We start from the raw sequence: 18,244 nt of genomic DNA on the forward strand, positions 1-18,244 counted from the left end.
CAATCTGAATGCTATGCACACAGCCCGGTGCTTTGTGGCTTCGTTCTTCGCCTCTTGGAAGCTGTCACACTTTCATTCTCCCGGCGGCAACTCATTGCCTAATTCTCGCACAGAACACTGTGTCGGCTGCGGCACACTGCTTTGGCAAAAGACGCCTGGACCATGCAAATGTTCTCAGCACTGCGTATCTCCACAATCTGCCCTCTTGGCATCTAAATCTAGATTGAAAGCATTTCGACTGTGTCTCACACAGAGGAAATGTGCCATGACAACACATTTGCCTGGAGCTTTGCCCTGGAACTTGTGAAAACTTGTATTTGCACCACATTCATGGGGCAGTCCTCTTTCGTATACAGCCTGCAAAGCGCTGTAAGATTGTGGTGCTCTCTGCACAGTCCTCAATTTGAAGCGTTAGTGTACACATTACAGCCTCACAAAGATAAAAAATCCCAAGAGATGTCACAGTACAGGCATGCAGCACAGAGAGTGAAAAGCAGCAAAACGGAATGCCTTCACTGAGCTTCAGATCTGTGCAGATCACAGAAGGCGAAGAATGAAAGGGCAGACCAGTGGGATTTTGTGCGCAGTGTACATAATTGCAAAAATCCAGCAACAGTTCATTCGCAGAGTCAGGTGAGACTACACTTGTAGCCATGGGACTTCATCACAAAACATGGGGATAAGCACTTTCTTACACCTTCACTGCTGCAAAGGCTATGCAGCTATAGATCACCGGGAAGCATGTGTCAATACAGAAGGCGTTCTCATGTCCCCTTCTCTTCACCCAGATTATGGTGCTCTTGAAAGTCTTGGATAGAGAATGGCTAATCCAGCAAAAGTGCTTCTCTTCTGGCTTCTGTCGCAATGTAAGAGCTATATGGACAGTTGAGCTTCGAGCTGAGGAAAAACCGTGCACAGCATGCAGTGGTTGTGTGCAGTATATGCACTGAAAAGTGGCAAAGCTGAATGCCACCACTGGGCATCTCTTCTGTCTGGATCACTAAAGGCAAAGTGGCAGAGCAGAGGGCTTGTGTGAGCAGCATACTGAATTGAAGAAGCCCAGCAACAGCTTGTTCACAATCAGAGTCATCTGAGAATACCCTTGCAGCTGTGGGACCTCATGACAAAGTGTGAAGATAAGCATTTTCTTACACCTTCAGTGCTGCAGACTTCTGCGGAACACAAGGTATCCTTAAAGTCCTCCTTCTCCAAGGAGCTTTGAAACAGCGCAAAACATGTGGTGCCTCTGTGGTCTGCACAAAATTGATGCTCAGCCAAGGCATTCGGCTTTGCCGCTTTTCAGCATCTGTGCTACACGCATGCACTGTGACATCTCTCAGATCTTTTGTCCTTGGGAGGCTGTCATGTGCATGCTGGTACTTTGAGCTGAGAAGGACAAGGAAGAGAGCACCAAGATCTGACAGCAGTTTTCAAATTGTATAGGAAAGAGGACTGCCCCTTGATTGTGGAGCAATTAAAAGATGTAGGGGCAAGCTCTAGGCAAGTCTGTTGTCCTGGCACAGCTTCTCCTTGCGAGATGTAGTCAAAAAAGCTTTTCTGTAAGACAGCAAGAGACACAGAATATGGGGCTAAGGAGTGCTGAGAAGGTAAGTGCCTGGCCCAAGCGTCCTTAGGCAAAAGCAGTGCTCTGGAGCCCTTCACTGCTGGCACAGTGTTCATAGCAAGAAGTAGATGCCTGTTTGCCTCCAGGAGAATAAAAGTGCTACTGGTTACAAAAGGTGAAGAACGAAGCCGCAGATAACCAGGCTGGTGGGTGCAGCATATCAGCATAAAAGGAGCACTGGCCTCATGCCTTGTGAAGGTTGACCTAGAACTGAGGTTAGATGGAGTTAAAAAATAAAGTAGGTATTTATTAAAAGGCCTCAGTGGATACAGCTTAGGCAGTACAAGAGCCCAGGCAGGGCTACACCCAAGATGAACCCAAAATGGTCACAAAAATGGATGAGCAGTCACAAGGTCTTCACTTCTGTAAGTTCTGGTCCATTAGGATATTGGAGTTAATTGTCCAATTATAGCTTTAGGTTATGAAGTCCCATCCTTCTTGTTTTTCCTCTCTTCATTCCGCTGTTGTTTATACTCTTTGGCCTGAGGTTTGGATTGTTTGTCCTTGGTCCCCAGCTAGAGAAGGAATCGTTTTGTCTACCTACACTATGATGAGAGCTTACTATCCCCTAATATGAAGCTCAGAACTACACACTAAAGCAGTACAGAATCTGAAAATTATAAAAGCTAAAACCCAAGGCATCAGGCCTACCAACCTAATTCATTGTAGCAGTCGTAAGGACTAAAATTCAGCAAGAGCTACTTGTGCTGCTACCTGTGCCTCTTCCAACTCCTCTGTGGAAACAACTGTGCCTATCTTTAGGTTCCAAGATCCAGAGAACACAATGGTAGATGAAGCGGAGAAGGCAAGGACAGGTGAGTTTGGTGTGGTTTACATGGGGCACACAGAAGGTGCAGCTCTGCACTGATTTTTATTTCAAGAGCCTTTTTCTATTAGAGTAGCTGCTGGATGCTTGCAATGAAGATATGAGAGTGAAAAAACGTGATGGCAGGTCTATCTGGGAAAGAAGATACAGAACATTGTGCTCAATTTAAAGGCTGTTAAGAACAGGAAGTACTTTAAGAACATCTTCCCTCTTGACACTTCCATCTGTGTAATCTCTAGCTGTATGGACATGGTAACAATGAAAGTGTATGAAAATATTTGTGCTGCTAATGTCAGGTTGCAGAGGGAAGAGGGTAGATCAGCAAATGCCTTCTGTCCTGGCCCATCAAAATAACCACACCATGGCGCTGTCGGCTCACAAAACAAGGACACTCACTGAGCCCAGCTCAAAACCACCCCCAGGACATAGCCAAGTGAGAAACATCCCTGCTCTCAAATCAGCTATGTCAGGACAACAAGATTTCACTGATCTTCCCCTTCCAAGAGCATACTTTTCTTTGCACCACACTGAAAGGGCAACACCAACTCCTCTGCCCTAACAAACTTTTTTCACTCTCCTAGAGTCCGGTAACGAACTTGAAAACATCTGCAAAAAACAGATCTCAGGAAACTGTTGGTGGAGAAAGCTCTTTGCTCCCTACAGTTTCAATTGCACCCATCAAACTACGAAGACATACCCTGCTATTGTCACTTTCCTTCTCAGCTCTAGGTATCACCATAAGCCTTCAGTCTCACAGAGTCTGGATCCAAATGGAATGGCACCAGAGACTGCTCACACACTAAAGCTACAGGGACAAAAACTCCCTATTTTGGCCTCTGCACTACCACTGACAGCTCAAGAGCTCTAACCTGGAGAAGTGCCTATTCGGAAAAGCCTTTAAATTCACGTTGACCCCCCAAAGTGCCCTCCAAACTTGCCTTCTTTGCCAAAGAGAGGAACTAGAAGCCCATCTCAAAAGAAATGGCATACCCTTCTCCAAAATCGAAAATATCCATGGACTGATCCTATACAAAGGTGTCAGAACACTGGTACTGGGCATTACCTTTGTGGGGGTCTAGATCCACGGCACACCAAGACCCAGCGCAGGCGGGTCTTGCTTACCTTGTCCAAAAGAAGTGTGTTGGCAGAATTTCAAGAATGCTACCGCTGAGAAGTGGAAAACACATACCAAATGGATTCTTTCAGGAGGGTGACTGCCTTGCAAAGATGGATACCGACTCCATGATTATGTAAATTGAGTCAGTGCTTCCAAACCAGCACCAGGACAGAAAGTTGCTGCCACCCTCAAGCTGCACGACACAGCTTCTTATCTGCATGTCCAAGACTGGGGCTACGTTATTCCTACCCATGAGAAAGCATTGCCGTTCTTGTTCAGTAAGTTACCAAGTTAAAGTTACGTACCACGTCCAGTACTGACTATGTCGAACAATGGCTCTTACACAGAAGGGGCCAGGACAGAAATGTCTTCCTGGACTCTAGCTTCCCCACAGTACCTTAACATCTGCCCTACCAACATTGCCACTTTATCTTTTGTGGGGGCTGGAGAACTGGCAAAGAGAAAGCCTCTTGCACTCCCCTGCAGGGCCAACCCCTGAGCTACAACCCTTTCAGTCAGGAAGAGCAAGAAAATTGCCCCAGAGACCTTTGCGACTGTATGTTGATTTCTTTTACCCCATTGGCCCTTCCCCTTTGCTCTGCCTCTGCCTCATCCCATTCACTCACGTGTTTTCCTCTGCCCCCTGCCTTTCCCATACAAACCCCTGTTTTCCCTGCCTCCTTGGAGCTGATGTCTTTGGCCTCCTTCACGGATTGCTCTGCTCATAATAAGGTGTTGTGGTGCACTAGTTTTAGTTGTTCTTTTGCACTGGGTGATTGGGAATTTGCACAGAATAGTTTTATATTGCACTATATAGCTTATGTTATATCACATGGTTTGTTATTCCTTTCCCCCATCACATGATCTTTCCCTCACCCACCTCAGTACCCCCTGGTGGTCTCTCCCTGGGTTGCCCCTCCTCTCGCCGCTCCTCACTGGTATCCCATTGGCTGTGGACCTCTTCCTCTGTCCCCATCCCCAGGGTACAAAAGTTCCCTGTCACCAGGGAACACCCTCTTTCTCCCATGGGTTTGTCCTCCTGGTGTGTCTCTTGGAATAAAGGAGAATGTTTCCCAGGTGGAGGAGAGCGCTTCTCAATCTTTTACCTTCGTCTGTGAATTATTGTGTGGGCAAGGGTCCATAGCTAGCCGGAGTGGACCCCAACAGCCTGGCAGAAAACATGATATTTCAATAAAGGCTTTATTCTCTGTGGAATGCCATACAATGCTCTGATCTCGTCCCTCTGCATTGTCTGGAAATATCAAACAGCTGTGAGCGAAGGATGTGCCTGTACCCCTGAGCCATCCTTCTCAGGATGCTTCTTCAGGAAGATCGTGGCACCCTTACCACCACTCCATCCACTGCGGTGATCTTTTACTTCCCAAGTAAAAGATGGCAGTCACTTGGCCATGCTTTGCCTTCAGTACTGTGCCTAATTTTCCTAGCCTACCCTTGCTTTGTTTGCCTTGCTTATGTCTGCCTTGCCTAGTCCTACAAAATGTTTCCTTTCTTTGCTTTGCCTTGCCTTGCTATCACACTCTGCCTTTCCTTCCATGCAGGTAAGGCAATGCAAAGCAAGTGTAGGCAATTGTAGGCAAGTCAAGGAAGCGGTTGGCAAGGCTGGAGTTGTGAGGGGAAAGCAAATGGTGTGGTACATGAGAGAAGGCCCAGAAGTTAGAGGTGTGAGAAACGACTGCTCACTTTAAAAATTTGTGTAGTTATTAAAAGCCAGTGCATTGTTTTTGATTTTGGTAGCAGAGGGGGGACTTAAAGGGGTGGCTTCTTTAAGAAGCTGCTAGAAGCTTCTTCTATGTCCAGCAGAGCCAACCCCTGGTGGCTCCAAAGATGAATGTGCCACCGGCCAAGGCTGGAGCAATTAGAAATGCTGATAAAGCCTCTGTGGTAACATATTTAAGCAAAAGGGAAAACAAAAGATGTGGTACAGTTGTAATTTAAGACAGAGAAGAGTGGAGGGAGAACATGTGAGAAGAACAACTGTGCAAACACCAAGGTCAGTGGAGAAGGAGGGGGAGGAGATGCTCCTGGCACCAGAACGGAGATATACTTGCAGCCTGTGGTGAGGACCATGGTGAAGCAGCATCTCAGTCATGGGGATCAAGTTGTCCTTGAGTGCTGTCTCTATCTAATTGACCACAGCAAGAACTTAAGCAACGGACATGGCTAGAATCTAATGTGATCACTATCTAAAGTGAGGTAAGATAAATCTTGACAGAGGTATCTTTGTATTAACACATCTGCGTTGAAACCATCACTGTAATACATTCATACTTTCCATCTAAGCTTAGAACACTTGGAATCTCTGTCTCATAACTAAGTGCAATAAACCTCAAAATGGATCCTAAGAAGAGGGTGAGGAAGGCAGACTTATTTTACTGGAAAGCAGCCTGGTACATCTTGTTCAATGATTAAACCAAGCCAAGATCTCTATCACTCCTGCTGGCTTGGCAGAGGAAGGTGTAGGGAGGGGCCTTTTTTTCACACTTCTACTAAAGAAGTATGCTGAACCAATAGGAGATTGTTACAGCTTTGACCTAGTATAGGGCCAAAGCAGATTACCTTTCCTTAGGACAGTGGCAAAAAATAAAGTTTAAGACTTCCACCCTTCCACCTAGAAGATACCACTCTCACCATACAGTTGTTACTGAGGAAAAGTGTTGGTCTCTAGAACTTCACAAGCAATTGGGGTGTTAAGATGAAAAATATTCAGTACATTGGCACATATTCTGGCTGAACTACAATATCCTCAAAAGAGTAATTTCTTTTAATTGTGGGGTTTGATTAATTTTTGAAGTTCAAGCCATTATGAAAGAACATTGAGTTTAGAATACTTAATCAGTGCCGGGCAGTATATGAGTCATGTTTCTTTTAAGAGAAGCTCAGTCTCAACCATGACCAAAAATCAAGCGGTCTCAAACATAATGAAAAGAATATAATCTTATGCCAAGCCTTTTGGATAGATTTTTTTTTTTAATATGTAGCATTTTTTTTAGTATTTGAACACTCCCAGTGAGGGGTATTACTTACCTTATGGGTTTCTTCATTCAGATTTCAAAAGAGTGAGCTGTAAGAGTAATACTTCTATTAAAGTTTGTGTTTGACCCTTCAAAAAATTCAGCTCCACATTTACTCCTTGTATTGTAATGAGCAGTGACTCAGCTAACATTTAGCAGAGCAATTCCTTCCTTTGGATTTATTATCATTTGAGAATTACAGGTCATCGGCCATTGACTGCTCATGTGTGAGAAAGGCTGAATGTCTTGGTGATGTTTAGTGGCAGACAGGATCTTCAAATAGTAGAACATTACATCAACATTACCAAGGTACAGCTGAGAGCTCTGAGCACTTCAGCATTGCAGCTGGAATCAAGGGCACACAGTTTTCACTGGAGCAATGTCAGACGGCTATTAATCTTTCCTAGAGGTTTAAATGTTATAAGCCATTTAATAAATTATAGAATTACAGGATCATTTAAGTTGGGAAAGACTCCAAGATCATCATGTTTTACTGATCACCACCTTGTTGACTGTTGTGGTTTGACACTGGCTGAATGACAGGCACCCATGAAAACCACTCATTTTCCTCCGCTGTAGCTGAGCAGAGGAGGGAAAAAAACCCCAAAGGGCTCATGAGTTGAGACAAGGATTAGGAGAAAACACTCTAAAGGTAAAAACTGGCTTAAAGGTATAAAGCAAAAATTTATTATTAACAGAGTCAGAAGCGGATAACGAGGAATAAAATAAGTCTTTAAAACACCTTCCCCCCTCCAGCCTCTCCCCTCCCCACTGACAGCGTAGGGAGACAGCGCATAGAGTTTTGGTCAGTTTTTCCCTCAAAATCCTTCTTCAGTTCTCTTAGGCAGAGGACTCTTTTGCTAGGCCATAGGGTCCTTCCCACTGGAGACGGTTCTCTGTGAACTCTCCAGCAGGGATCTTATATTCACAAAGAGCAGTCCCATCCGACCTGCTGTAACATGAGTCTTCCCTGAACATTTTTGCCTGGGTCATTAGTTCATGGGGTGTAGTCTCTTAAGGATAACCTGTTCTAGTTTGGAAGCAAGGGTCCTCTTTCTCTGTCTCTGGAAGCAAGAGCCTTCTCTCTCTGTTCAGGTCTCTCACTAGATTGCAGCTTTTTAGCATCCACCTGCTCCAGCATGAGCATGTTTTCCCACAGGCTGCAAGTGGATTTCTGCATTCCCCCAAGCTCTTCCTGACTTGTAGGGAGACAGTTTATTGCATTATAGTCCTCACCACAGCTTACAGAAGAATCTCAGCTCCGATATTTGGAGCACCTCCTCCCCCTCCTTCTTTTCACTGACCTTGGTGTCACCATGTTGTTTTTCGCCACATGTCTTCATTTCTTCCTCCTTCTCCAACTAAGAGGGGAAAAAACTACTCATAAGTACCATTGCAAACAAATTCCATCAGTTCAAAGATTTCTGCAGGACTTTGCAGTGCTGAGAAGTTGATATTGTCCAGGCTCCATGTTGGGGAGTTGGTTGCCATGCCCCTCACTGCCGGCCATGTGGCCCTTACTGCCACGATACGGGCAGGGCTGGCTGCCGTGGTGCCAAAAAGGAAAATCTGCTGCTGCCACCCCTGCACATCTGCCCACAGCACAGCTGGCTAAAAGCAGCCAAGCAGACAAAGTTCACCGCTGGCCATGCCGAGATGGTGGAAGCCACAGAGCCTCCCCACCCCTAGGAAGAACTGGCTGCGGTTTTGATTTCCTACTTAAATATCTCACAGAGGTGCTACCAGCTTCTCTAATTGGCTTAGCACCATGTCTGTTCTTAAAGCCAAGCAAGGATCCACTTTGCTAGGCATGGAGGAAGCTTCTAGGAGCTTTTCACAAAAAATCACTTCTGTGGCTGGCTTCTTCCCTCCCTACCAAAAACCAAGCCATGCAAAACCAACACATCAACTAAACCGTAGTACTTAGTACACATCCAGTAATTTCTTTTAGACAACACTTTACATTTTTAATCAAATGCACTGAAAATACATGCATAAATAATATTGATAAAAATAGTTCCAGTTAAATAGAAATATTGGGTCATGCAACTCTGGTTTTCATAACTATATTTTGTACAATACACAGAAGCCTTTTTCACCTATATATAAATGTTTCCTGATGGTTTGGATCAGAAGATCCAGTATGGCCATCCTGAGATTTTTGTTTTGAAGGCCATAAGCTGTGGTCAGTGTTTTGGGTACATTCTTTGTTGTACCTTGCATCTATTTTGGATAGAAAGACAGTATAGATGATGTCCTTGCTGCAGTAGTGATACTAAATAAGGCAGAGGGTCTGGCTGAAGTACTGGAGCTGTAGACTATCCACCACTCCCCTAGGGCAGCGAGGATCTCTAAAGGAATATAATACTGGCTATGCTCTGGGAGATTTACAGAGAGAAAGATCCTCATAGCTCTAATGATTTGTCTCCTGGAGCTCTGAGGAATATGTTGTAAAGAAGAAGGCTGCTTTCTTTTCCAACAATCTTCCATGCATTCAAGAGGATAATTTAAGTTCTTGTCTGAGAATGAAAGAAATAATAGAAGCAATTACTGTCTGTGCATCACTGATTGAGTTTGGGTAGGTTATATTTTTTTTTTCTTTAAATATTATATTGTAAGGTGTTCCAAATTCCCAAATTCTGTTTCGCTTTATTTTGTAGGCCAGACTGGTTCATCTTCTCTCTGTTGTATTATTGCAGACCATATCTGAATGGATTTTTTTTTTCATTTTGAACATTATTACATTTAAACTGTATGAACAGAACACTTTATTTTATCATTATTTTACCAGTTTGCAAGGAAATACACAATTTTGAAGACAAGTGGCATGACTCCACTTGCGGTTTTCAGTGTAAGAGAAGAATTACAATGTCCTACATTCACAGAATTGTTTATGGTAATATTGCAGCGAGTTATCAGTAAGTTAAGTTAGGTTCTGGAAGCAGGCAACCATGACAGTATAGAGGTCCAAAAAGTTTCAGTTTGGCTGCTTTTCTTGAAGAATAGCTAATATGTCTCAACGTTGTTGTACAGACACTTCCTTTGACATCTGAACTCCTTGCTGGACTTCTGTATCTCAGAATCAGGTACCATAAACCTGTGTTTCCTAATAGCTTTAAGAATTTGGCTCTAATCTGTAAAAGCAGAAAAAGGTTGACATATTAATACAAGATAAAGAATCTGTTAAGAAAGTTAATGAACTGCTTTTTATACAAATTGGAACAGAGATTTAGTGGTTTGATTGGGGTTTTTTGCTTTTCAATAGAGTTTTGAGTGGGGTAAGAAACTGTGGTTTTTTATATTTGCCTTAAAAGAAGAATTACAGGGGAAACTGTTGAAAATTAATCCAGAACTCTATGCTTTTCATAAAGAATTTCAGAACTGAAAACCAAGATGAGAGAGTAGAATGATGATTTAATAGAATGAATTCAAAATAGCATTCTTTTCTCTCTGAATTACAGCTCAAAACCTCAGGATATTAATAGGAAATACATAACAATCTATAACATTTAAAAATGGATTATGAAGTTTTATATCCAGTGAACTGTAAGGCTTCACATTTTAATCTGATTTGCATTTTGGTGAAAGCCTGGAATCTTTTGCAGTTTGCCAGATAACAAAGGGTTTAGAATAGTATGCAAGTAATCTTTTGGACCTTTCATCTCTCTTCTTATGACAATCAATACATTTACTATACTCCTATTTTTATTCCATCAGGGAATTTGATCATAAAAATGACTCAACCACTCAAAGAGCATTAGTCAAAACTATTCAGAAGTTCTTGATCTGCAGCAGTGACAAGCACTATACTGGTAAGAGTCAGTGGACACCAGCAGATCCCCTATGACAGCACATGGCAGGGTGTTCTGGCAGGACTGATGTTTGAGGGGCTTTAATTCTGTGAAATGTAGCATTCTAGAGATGGAAAAAAAAACGGAAACAGATTCTGAACTTTCAATCCAAAACATGAAAAATAATAGGGCAGATAATTTCCTGTGGAAATTTCTTTAGCCCAGTGTTGTAGATGATGATTATTCTTCCTACCTCCTTTGGCCAGCTACCAACACAGACACGTTACTCCACTTATAGACAAAAAACCAGGACAAGTGATTTTTGAACAAAACACCTATCAGGACCTTAGAGTGCTTTTTGCTCCAAAATGTTTCAAGGGAGATAGGGAAACAATTCCATTTTAGAGAGTGTGTTGAGAAGACAAGATTGAAAATTAAAAAACATGGGTTCTGTTTCTATATATGTTACTGATTTTGCTTATTATCTCAGTCATGTAATATATATATATATATATATATATATATATATATATAGTGTGCTCTTTTTTTTTTTTTTCATTTTTTTTTTTTGCATGCTTCCTTGAGATTAAAGCATAACACAGAAAAGTACTGTAAGGTTAAAATACTTTTGAGATGTGTCATGCTGAAAAACTTGTAGCTACTGTTAAGGCCCATAGGCCAATTCCTGCTTCATTTCTGGGAAGCTATAAAATTCCCTGTACTAAATCTGTATTTTAGTTCTAACAATCTGTTGTTATGGTGGAGATGCAAATTAATAACAACAATTTTTGAATGTGTAGGGATGTATTTACCATTTTGTAGCTGCCTTTTCAGACTCTGAGCCATTAATGAGAAAAAGGAGAAGTATTTACACTGTTTTCAACCTAAGGACTATACACTACTGTTCACATGCTCAGATTCAAAGGCAAACAATCCTCTCTCGCCTCATTGGGAGGAATTATTTGAATTCAAAATACTAGACTAATATTTGATTTCCACCAGCACAGTCCATTACTGTGCAAAGCTCTTTCAGACTCATGGTGTGCCCACTAACTCACCATCTGTGATGTCTCCCATGTCTCCAAGTCTCCCATGGAAAGGAGCTGAAGAAAAGGCAAGCCAGGGCAGTGATTTCTGTTGCTCACTTGCAATACACACAAATCAAATATATTTAGCGTAATTTAAGGCTGAAAACCAAAATGCCTTAAAAAGATTCAAAAATCATAATTCAATACTGCAGTTCAGTATTGAGGACCTCCCACAGGCTGAGAGAATTAGGACTGTTTAGCCTGGTGAATAGAAGGTGGCATGGAGACCTCACAACACCTTCCGGTATCTGAAGGGAAGCAGGAGAGGGACTCTTCATTAGGAACTATGGAGACAGGACAATGAGGAATGGCTTCAAACTGAAAGAGGGCAGGTTTAAATTAGATACTAGGAATAAATGCTTCCCTGTGAGGGCTGTGAGGCATAGCTTGCTCAGAGAAGTTATGGACACCCCAACCTGTTGTTCAAGGCCAGGCTGGATGGGACTGTGAGCAACTTGGGCAAATAAAAGCCCATGTCAGAGAGTTGGAACTAGATGGCCTTTAAGGTCTTATTCAACCCCAGCCATTCTATGATTCTGTGATTCTGCTATGGTAGAGTTCAGGATAATGCGTGTTCCACATGTTGGCCATTTCCAATACACCATTGGTTCCAGGCGCCATACACTAGCTTGCTACCTGAAAATTCTGTCAGGATAAAGCACACATATATATATATTACACACATAATAAATTAACAAATGGGTTTACACATTTGTCCACTAAGTTTTTGATGAGATTGTTGTGAAGTTTCTTTTGGTTTTCTTGTTTGCTCATGAGGCCGACTGTCCTTGTGTCAGCTGCTTGTGTCTCCTCCTCCTCCTCCCTCTCAATTTCTTTCCATCAACAATTTAATATCATTTTCCCTTTCATACCTGAAAATCCCTGCATGCTTCTGGGTTTTCTCCCTTTTCATACAGATCTTCTTCCATCCTTGACAATCCATACTTTTCATAACATTGGGTCATGTTTGTAGGCATAATTTTATTCCTTATTATAACTATGGGAATTTAGTTAATAGCTTCATGCCTTTTCATAGAAACAGTGGGGAATTGGTAGCTTGTTCTCTGAAATACATTAGGAAAAGAATGAAAAATTAATAATGTGGAGTGGAAAAGTTGCTATCTATTTTCTTCTGAGAACTACCCCAAAAGATGCAGGGGGTGATGAAAACTGGCTAGATGAGTTTCCCTTCTAATGGAAGGAAACTACCATGCGAATAAGGGCTCTGTGCTGCAGTCTCAGAAGAATAGGGAAGCATATGTGTTTGTAAAGTGGATTGTCTCTCAGGCACCTCCCTCTTCAAAGCAGCATGTTCCATGCCAAGCACACAACAAAGAAACAAAGGATGAGTGTGACTCTGCATTCAAATCATGCAATGTTCCCACAAGTTAATTTCTCTCTTCTACATGACTGACTTGTATGAAGATACACAGTGAAGTGTACCAAATGTCCACTTTTAATGTACATGTTTATCCTTTGTCTAATAATAACCTTGACTATAAAAATAATGGTTGCTTTCCTCACTCAGAAAACTACACTAGTGTGGTTTTAATCCAGCTGAAGTTACCCATCACTGACAACAAGTTTGCTATTAGGTCTCTGATTACACAGATGCTTCTCATGCCAGTAACAAACCCATTGCAGTATCAGCTCCCAGACAACACCCTACTCATGCAAAGTCTTCCCTCTTCAACCATTCTACTCTTGTTTCATTTGTGGAAAGATTACTACATAGAGCAAGAAATTGCTGTGCTATTGAAATGCACCCTGTCAATACCTTTTCCTTCTCTCCAGGGAGCTATAAATTTGTGGGAAAGGCAAAGTTACTCCAAAAAGAGAATGAATTGCCCCCATGAAGATTAATATTCTAATACGAGGCCACTGTTTGCATAATCACAACTGTTCTGCAGGAGATTTTCCTTTCTTTATGTGTATCTGCCTTACTGTAAAAATATTTTACTGAAGAATACTTTTTATTCTTGGTTTTGGATGGGGGTTGCTGTTACATTGCTCTGCATCAGTGGTTCCAGACTCCGCTCCATGCCACTGGAGTCCCTGGGTTGACAGACCAGGGACTTGCACCTATCACCTTCCAGCCTGGACTGCAGGTATCTCATTAGTCAGGAGTTGGGCCGTGCGAGGATCAGACCAAATGAGCTGTCTAGACCCAGGAGTTTTGAACTCCCTATAAAAGTAAGCTCTGAACAATAAAACAGACTGTTTGTTACAAGGACCTTTGGAGTGTGTGTCATCTCTGTCTGCAAGCCACACCCTCACCATAACACCGCTCTGCTCTCACTGCATGTGTATGTGAGCACACACATCTCATTGATGACACACAATCTTCTGTCTACATGTTCCATAGCTGGGACATGCAATTTTTCCTTAGACAGGCAGTGTTTGCATGATCTAGCCAGAAAAAGCCCACTTATGAAGACACCAAAAAACAGTCAAGTTGGAATTTCCTGAGAGATTTTGAAGAGGAACTACTGCTTTTTTCATATTTACTATTTCAGCTGTTCAGTGGTGAAGAAAAATTTTTGCAAGCCTTCTGTGTCTTGGAAATCTGAGACTCTCACCAAAATTTGCTGTAGATATAGAACTTTTATTCAGGAAGTTTACTCTCGGTCTACATTGTCAGGGTTCAGCTTGGGTCATCAGCTGCCTGGGGATGAAGAGCTCTGGCTCTCAAGGCCCATCCCACTACCCCAACCAGGAGCAGGGCATCTTCTTCTGGATTTGAGTTGGACTGGTTTTAAATGACGGAATTGTGACTGTGATACCTATGGTTTTTACTTGCAGCAGGCAAGACTTGGAATAATTTAGAATAATTTAAAATAATTTGGAAAAAATAGTTCAACTAGTCCAAAAGACTGTTGTAACGAACTTATATTAATTAACAGACATAAATGCAGCAGTCCCAGCTTGTGGATGTGACAGCCAGGTCAGAGAGCCAGAAAACTAGATAAGTTTTCCCAGGATTGGCTTGTGAGACTTTAGGGAGCTGCAGAGAAACAATGATAGCTTGTTATTATAAACAACCTGCAGGTGGTGTTTTCCTACTCTCTGTTTTCCTGTTTTTCTCAAAGATTGTTTATAACAAAGGTGTTTCTGTTAATTAACCAATTAGGTGAAATGTATTGATTAATTGGTCTGTCTGTATGGGAACAGTCTATAAAGGAGAGATTTTCGAAGTAAAGCTGCTGCTGTGCAAATCAGCCTTCTGGTGAGTCTGTCATTTCTTACTCAACAGCGACACCAGCTTCTTCTAAACTTTCATCAGAAGGAAGACTCTCTTTCTGATCATTGCAGTATGACTCAGTTTTCTGCATTTCATGTCCCTTGGAATAATTTTAAAGAGATTTTATTGCCTCAAGTTTTCTGCATTTCATGTCCCTTGGAATAATTTTCAAGAGATTTTATTGCCTCTACAAATAGAATTATGAAGCTTTCTCTGTTTGGTATTCTCATGATTCTCCTTTGACACATCCTGCATTTGATGTACTGCATTTGATATGACAATAGCTTTGTGATAAAAGAACTTAACAGTAGCCCTAAAATCACATTCCTTCAGCACTGTATTACACCTCTCCAGGCCCATGCTAAAGCTGCAGTGGGCAGACCTCTCAGATGGAAAAAAACTGTCTTAGCATTGCTGGCAGGCAATTAAATCAAACTGAAAACGTGATTCTCAAGGTTTAGAAACAACTGAAAATATCTATGAGTTCTTCCTCTGTAGAAAGACACCAATGTCCTGCTCATGACTGCTGGCACTGACATAAGGTCTCTTATGGCTATGCCGCCTGGATATTCATCATAGTATTAAAGAAAGGTGACAACAGGCTCTCATACCTACCAGGAGCCAGGTGTTACAAATACAGTATCTTTGACAGGTTTTCTGGGCTTGTTTTTGACACTGCAAGAGGAGACTTTTCCTGCTTACCATTCTGCCCAAAAAGAGAGAAGCACTATTTGTATCTTGTTTGTCTAACTGGGAAACCAAGGCACAGGAAGATTCAGTGAGGTCCACAAAGCCTACAGAGATGGGGAAAAACAGATAGCATATCAAGATCTGCATTTAAGACTCGTGTGCCAAGCACCCAGAAACAAAGGAACAGCATTTTGTTACTGTAAGGACTGTGGCTACTTCTTCCTAACCCCTTTTTTAACATTTAAAGGAGAGTCAAGAGAAGAATAATGTTGGGATGGCTTTTGAATTATGTCAGAGTGCTCAGAAGCTGTAATAAAACAAACAGAAACTTTGTAGTCAGACAGCTTAATTTTGATAGATAAGGGGGTTTGTGTAGCTTAATTTTGATAGATAAGGGGGTTTGTGTCTGGCAGTTCTGTGCTGCCACTATGAGGAAAAGTTTTTACAGAGCCTAGTCTGTGACCCATAAAATATAAAAAGATAACACGTTAAAAAGGGTAATAGCCTGCTGTCAGAATTTACATTTAACTGGCTGTTAAATGTAATTTAGAAATTATCATTGTACAATTTCTGTGATTAGTAGATATAATGGTAGAAGAAAACCTAAAAAAGGCTTCTCTGGGAACATGAGAAGTTCAACTCTAGTCCTTCTACACTCTGTGAATGACTTGGAACAGCCAAAAGTGTATTTAGCAGTATGTGTTTTCACTGATATAAAGCAGATCAAATAAAATAAACTGAAACTCAATTAGTAACATTTTTCTGATATTGCTTTTTTTATTATTGGTCTTTTGCATTACCCAGTGGCTTCTCATAAAAATTTCTCCCTTGAATCTTGGAATTAGACCTGCCTGTGCCACAGGGACTTGACATTGCTTTTTTTTCAGATCCAGCACTCTCCTTCATACTTAGAACCAGAAACTGCATAACTGGATATGAGCAATGGGATCAATTAGAAATATATCTGAAAACCTGTGCAACGAACACAATCCTGTTTACTTCAGTGACAGCATTTACCCAAGCAAGTAGCTGAAGGACAGAACTTTCTTGGGCAGACACCTTTCTCAACACAATGTTATTTATTCAATGAACAGTCCCATTTTTCTACTGAAACAACTTACTTCATACAAAAGAAAAAGATCTGATTGCCAAAGAAAACAGCAGTTAATAGTGAATTCATGGTGGCAAGAACAAACATCAGGAGAAAACCCATCTCATTTTCATTGTAGAAGGTCCTAATTTTAAAACCATAAATAAACCATATTATATTTCCTCTCATAATTATTGTTTCTGCCATGATGAGTCGTGTCTTTTGAAAATATTTTCATGTTGTAAAAGAAATCAAGCAGCATTAGGAAATTCGTACTCTTACTGGTTTTGAAACACATAGTGTATAAGTTTCAGCAGATTATTTCAGAAGTGTCCTTCAGTTATATCAATTTAGGAGTGAGGGTAGAGACAGAAATACACAAATGAGAGATTGGCGGGTTTTGAGAATTGACCCATTAAGAAAGAAAAAACTTTACACCTGTGGTAATACTGGTCACTTCTTGATGGGCAGGCAATGGGTCCTTACTGACATGTATGTTCAAAACCCAAAGTAGTTCAAATACCATATGCAGTCATACACCTCTACTACTTAGAAGTGGATCCTGATAGCTTTTCTTGCACTGAATGTGCTATTAATTAGCAAATTCCCCCATGGTAGGGGGGTTGGAACTGTATGATTTGAAGGTCCCTTTCAAACAAAGCCGTTCTGTGATTCTGTGATTCTGTGATCTGACTTTAAAACCATCCCTACTTGGAGCAGATGTTACAAAGCAGAGCAACACAGACTCCCAGGGAGGTTCAAGAGAGAGCTCTTTACTGCAAAAACCAGGCCTCTTAAGCAGTTAGGCCTTTATCAGTTGCATTCCATTTAAGCACAACAAATGTGATTCATCCAACCACCATAAACCACTATGTAAATACATAATGGTCATAGAACTTGTTTTTCTACTTCTAATTCAGCAGAGTCCCTTTCCCATAGTCCTTTTCTAGTCAGCCAAATTAAGAGGCCTGAGCCATGATTTTACAAGGCCCTTATTTTGTGAGGTTTTACCTATATGCAATATTGAAACCCTCATTATTTGTTGTAATAGCTCATTTTCTTCTTGCTCATGCAGTCATGGTTTTATTGGCTTCAGTAAATTGTCAAGTCCAGCAGGATCTGAATCTCCAGTGGTAGACAGGATGGAACTGAAAACCTAAGTGGCTTTATTATGTAGGGCAGTCTAACTTGGGTCCAGCCTTGGAGAGTGTCTCAAATATAAATGAAGAATTGAAAGAACTGCAGGAGAATCTTTGCTCTGAAAAGCCAACATCCCTTTCTTCATAGAATAACTCTTAAACGTGCATCTTTATTTTCTTTCCAAAACTTAACATTGTGAATGCAACATATGCTTTTGTTGATAATCTCCAAACAACACCACATTTATTTCTCTGGTATCAGGTAAATGAAATTTTCTGGGTCAGATATTTGCATGTTGGCTGACTACTAAGCTATCACCTAAATAATTAAAGAGGTATTTTGATGTAATTTGTGACAAATGATTACAAGCAAGAGTAGCATTGGCAGGGAGTTACCATTTTGTAATTCATCATGTTTCTGGCTTTCTTCTTGCTCTGTATGCATCCTTTGGCAAGTAGCTGCTATTATATTGTTGCTGATGCTCTGGTCTTGTTGTTTGCTTGCTGTATTTCCATATTTTCTGCATTGTTTCAGAGGGCAGGAGCCTACAGATTTATATGCTTTGATCTGTTACACAAAGCAGGTACATTCGCTAGAAAAAAGGT

At 41.3% G+C, this 18,244-nt stretch overlaps 1 protein-coding gene across 1 annotated transcript in view; it reads left to right on the top strand.

Annotated features, from left to right (window-relative positions):
• The first annotated feature begins 553 nt into the window (after positions 1–553).
• The window catches only part of CYYR1 (cysteine and tyrosine rich 1), a 61,461-nt gene continuing 43,770 nt past the window's right edge, over positions 554–18,244 (top strand). The window contains exons 1-2 of the mRNA XM_041414774.1: positions 554–633; positions 2,387–2,439. Coding sequence (XP_041270708.1) covers positions 554–633; positions 2,387–2,439 — 133 coding nt within the window. The remainder of the gene's footprint in view (positions 634–2,386; positions 2,440–18,244) is intronic.

Source organism: Onychostruthus taczanowskii, unplaced genomic scaffold (genome assembly GCF_017590055.1).
Source record: "Onychostruthus taczanowskii isolate IOZ18803 unplaced genomic scaffold, ASM1759005v1 scaffold47, whole genome shotgun sequence".
In the NCBI taxonomy this organism is placed as follows: domain Eukaryota; kingdom Metazoa; phylum Chordata; class Aves; order Passeriformes; family Passeridae; genus Onychostruthus; species Onychostruthus taczanowskii.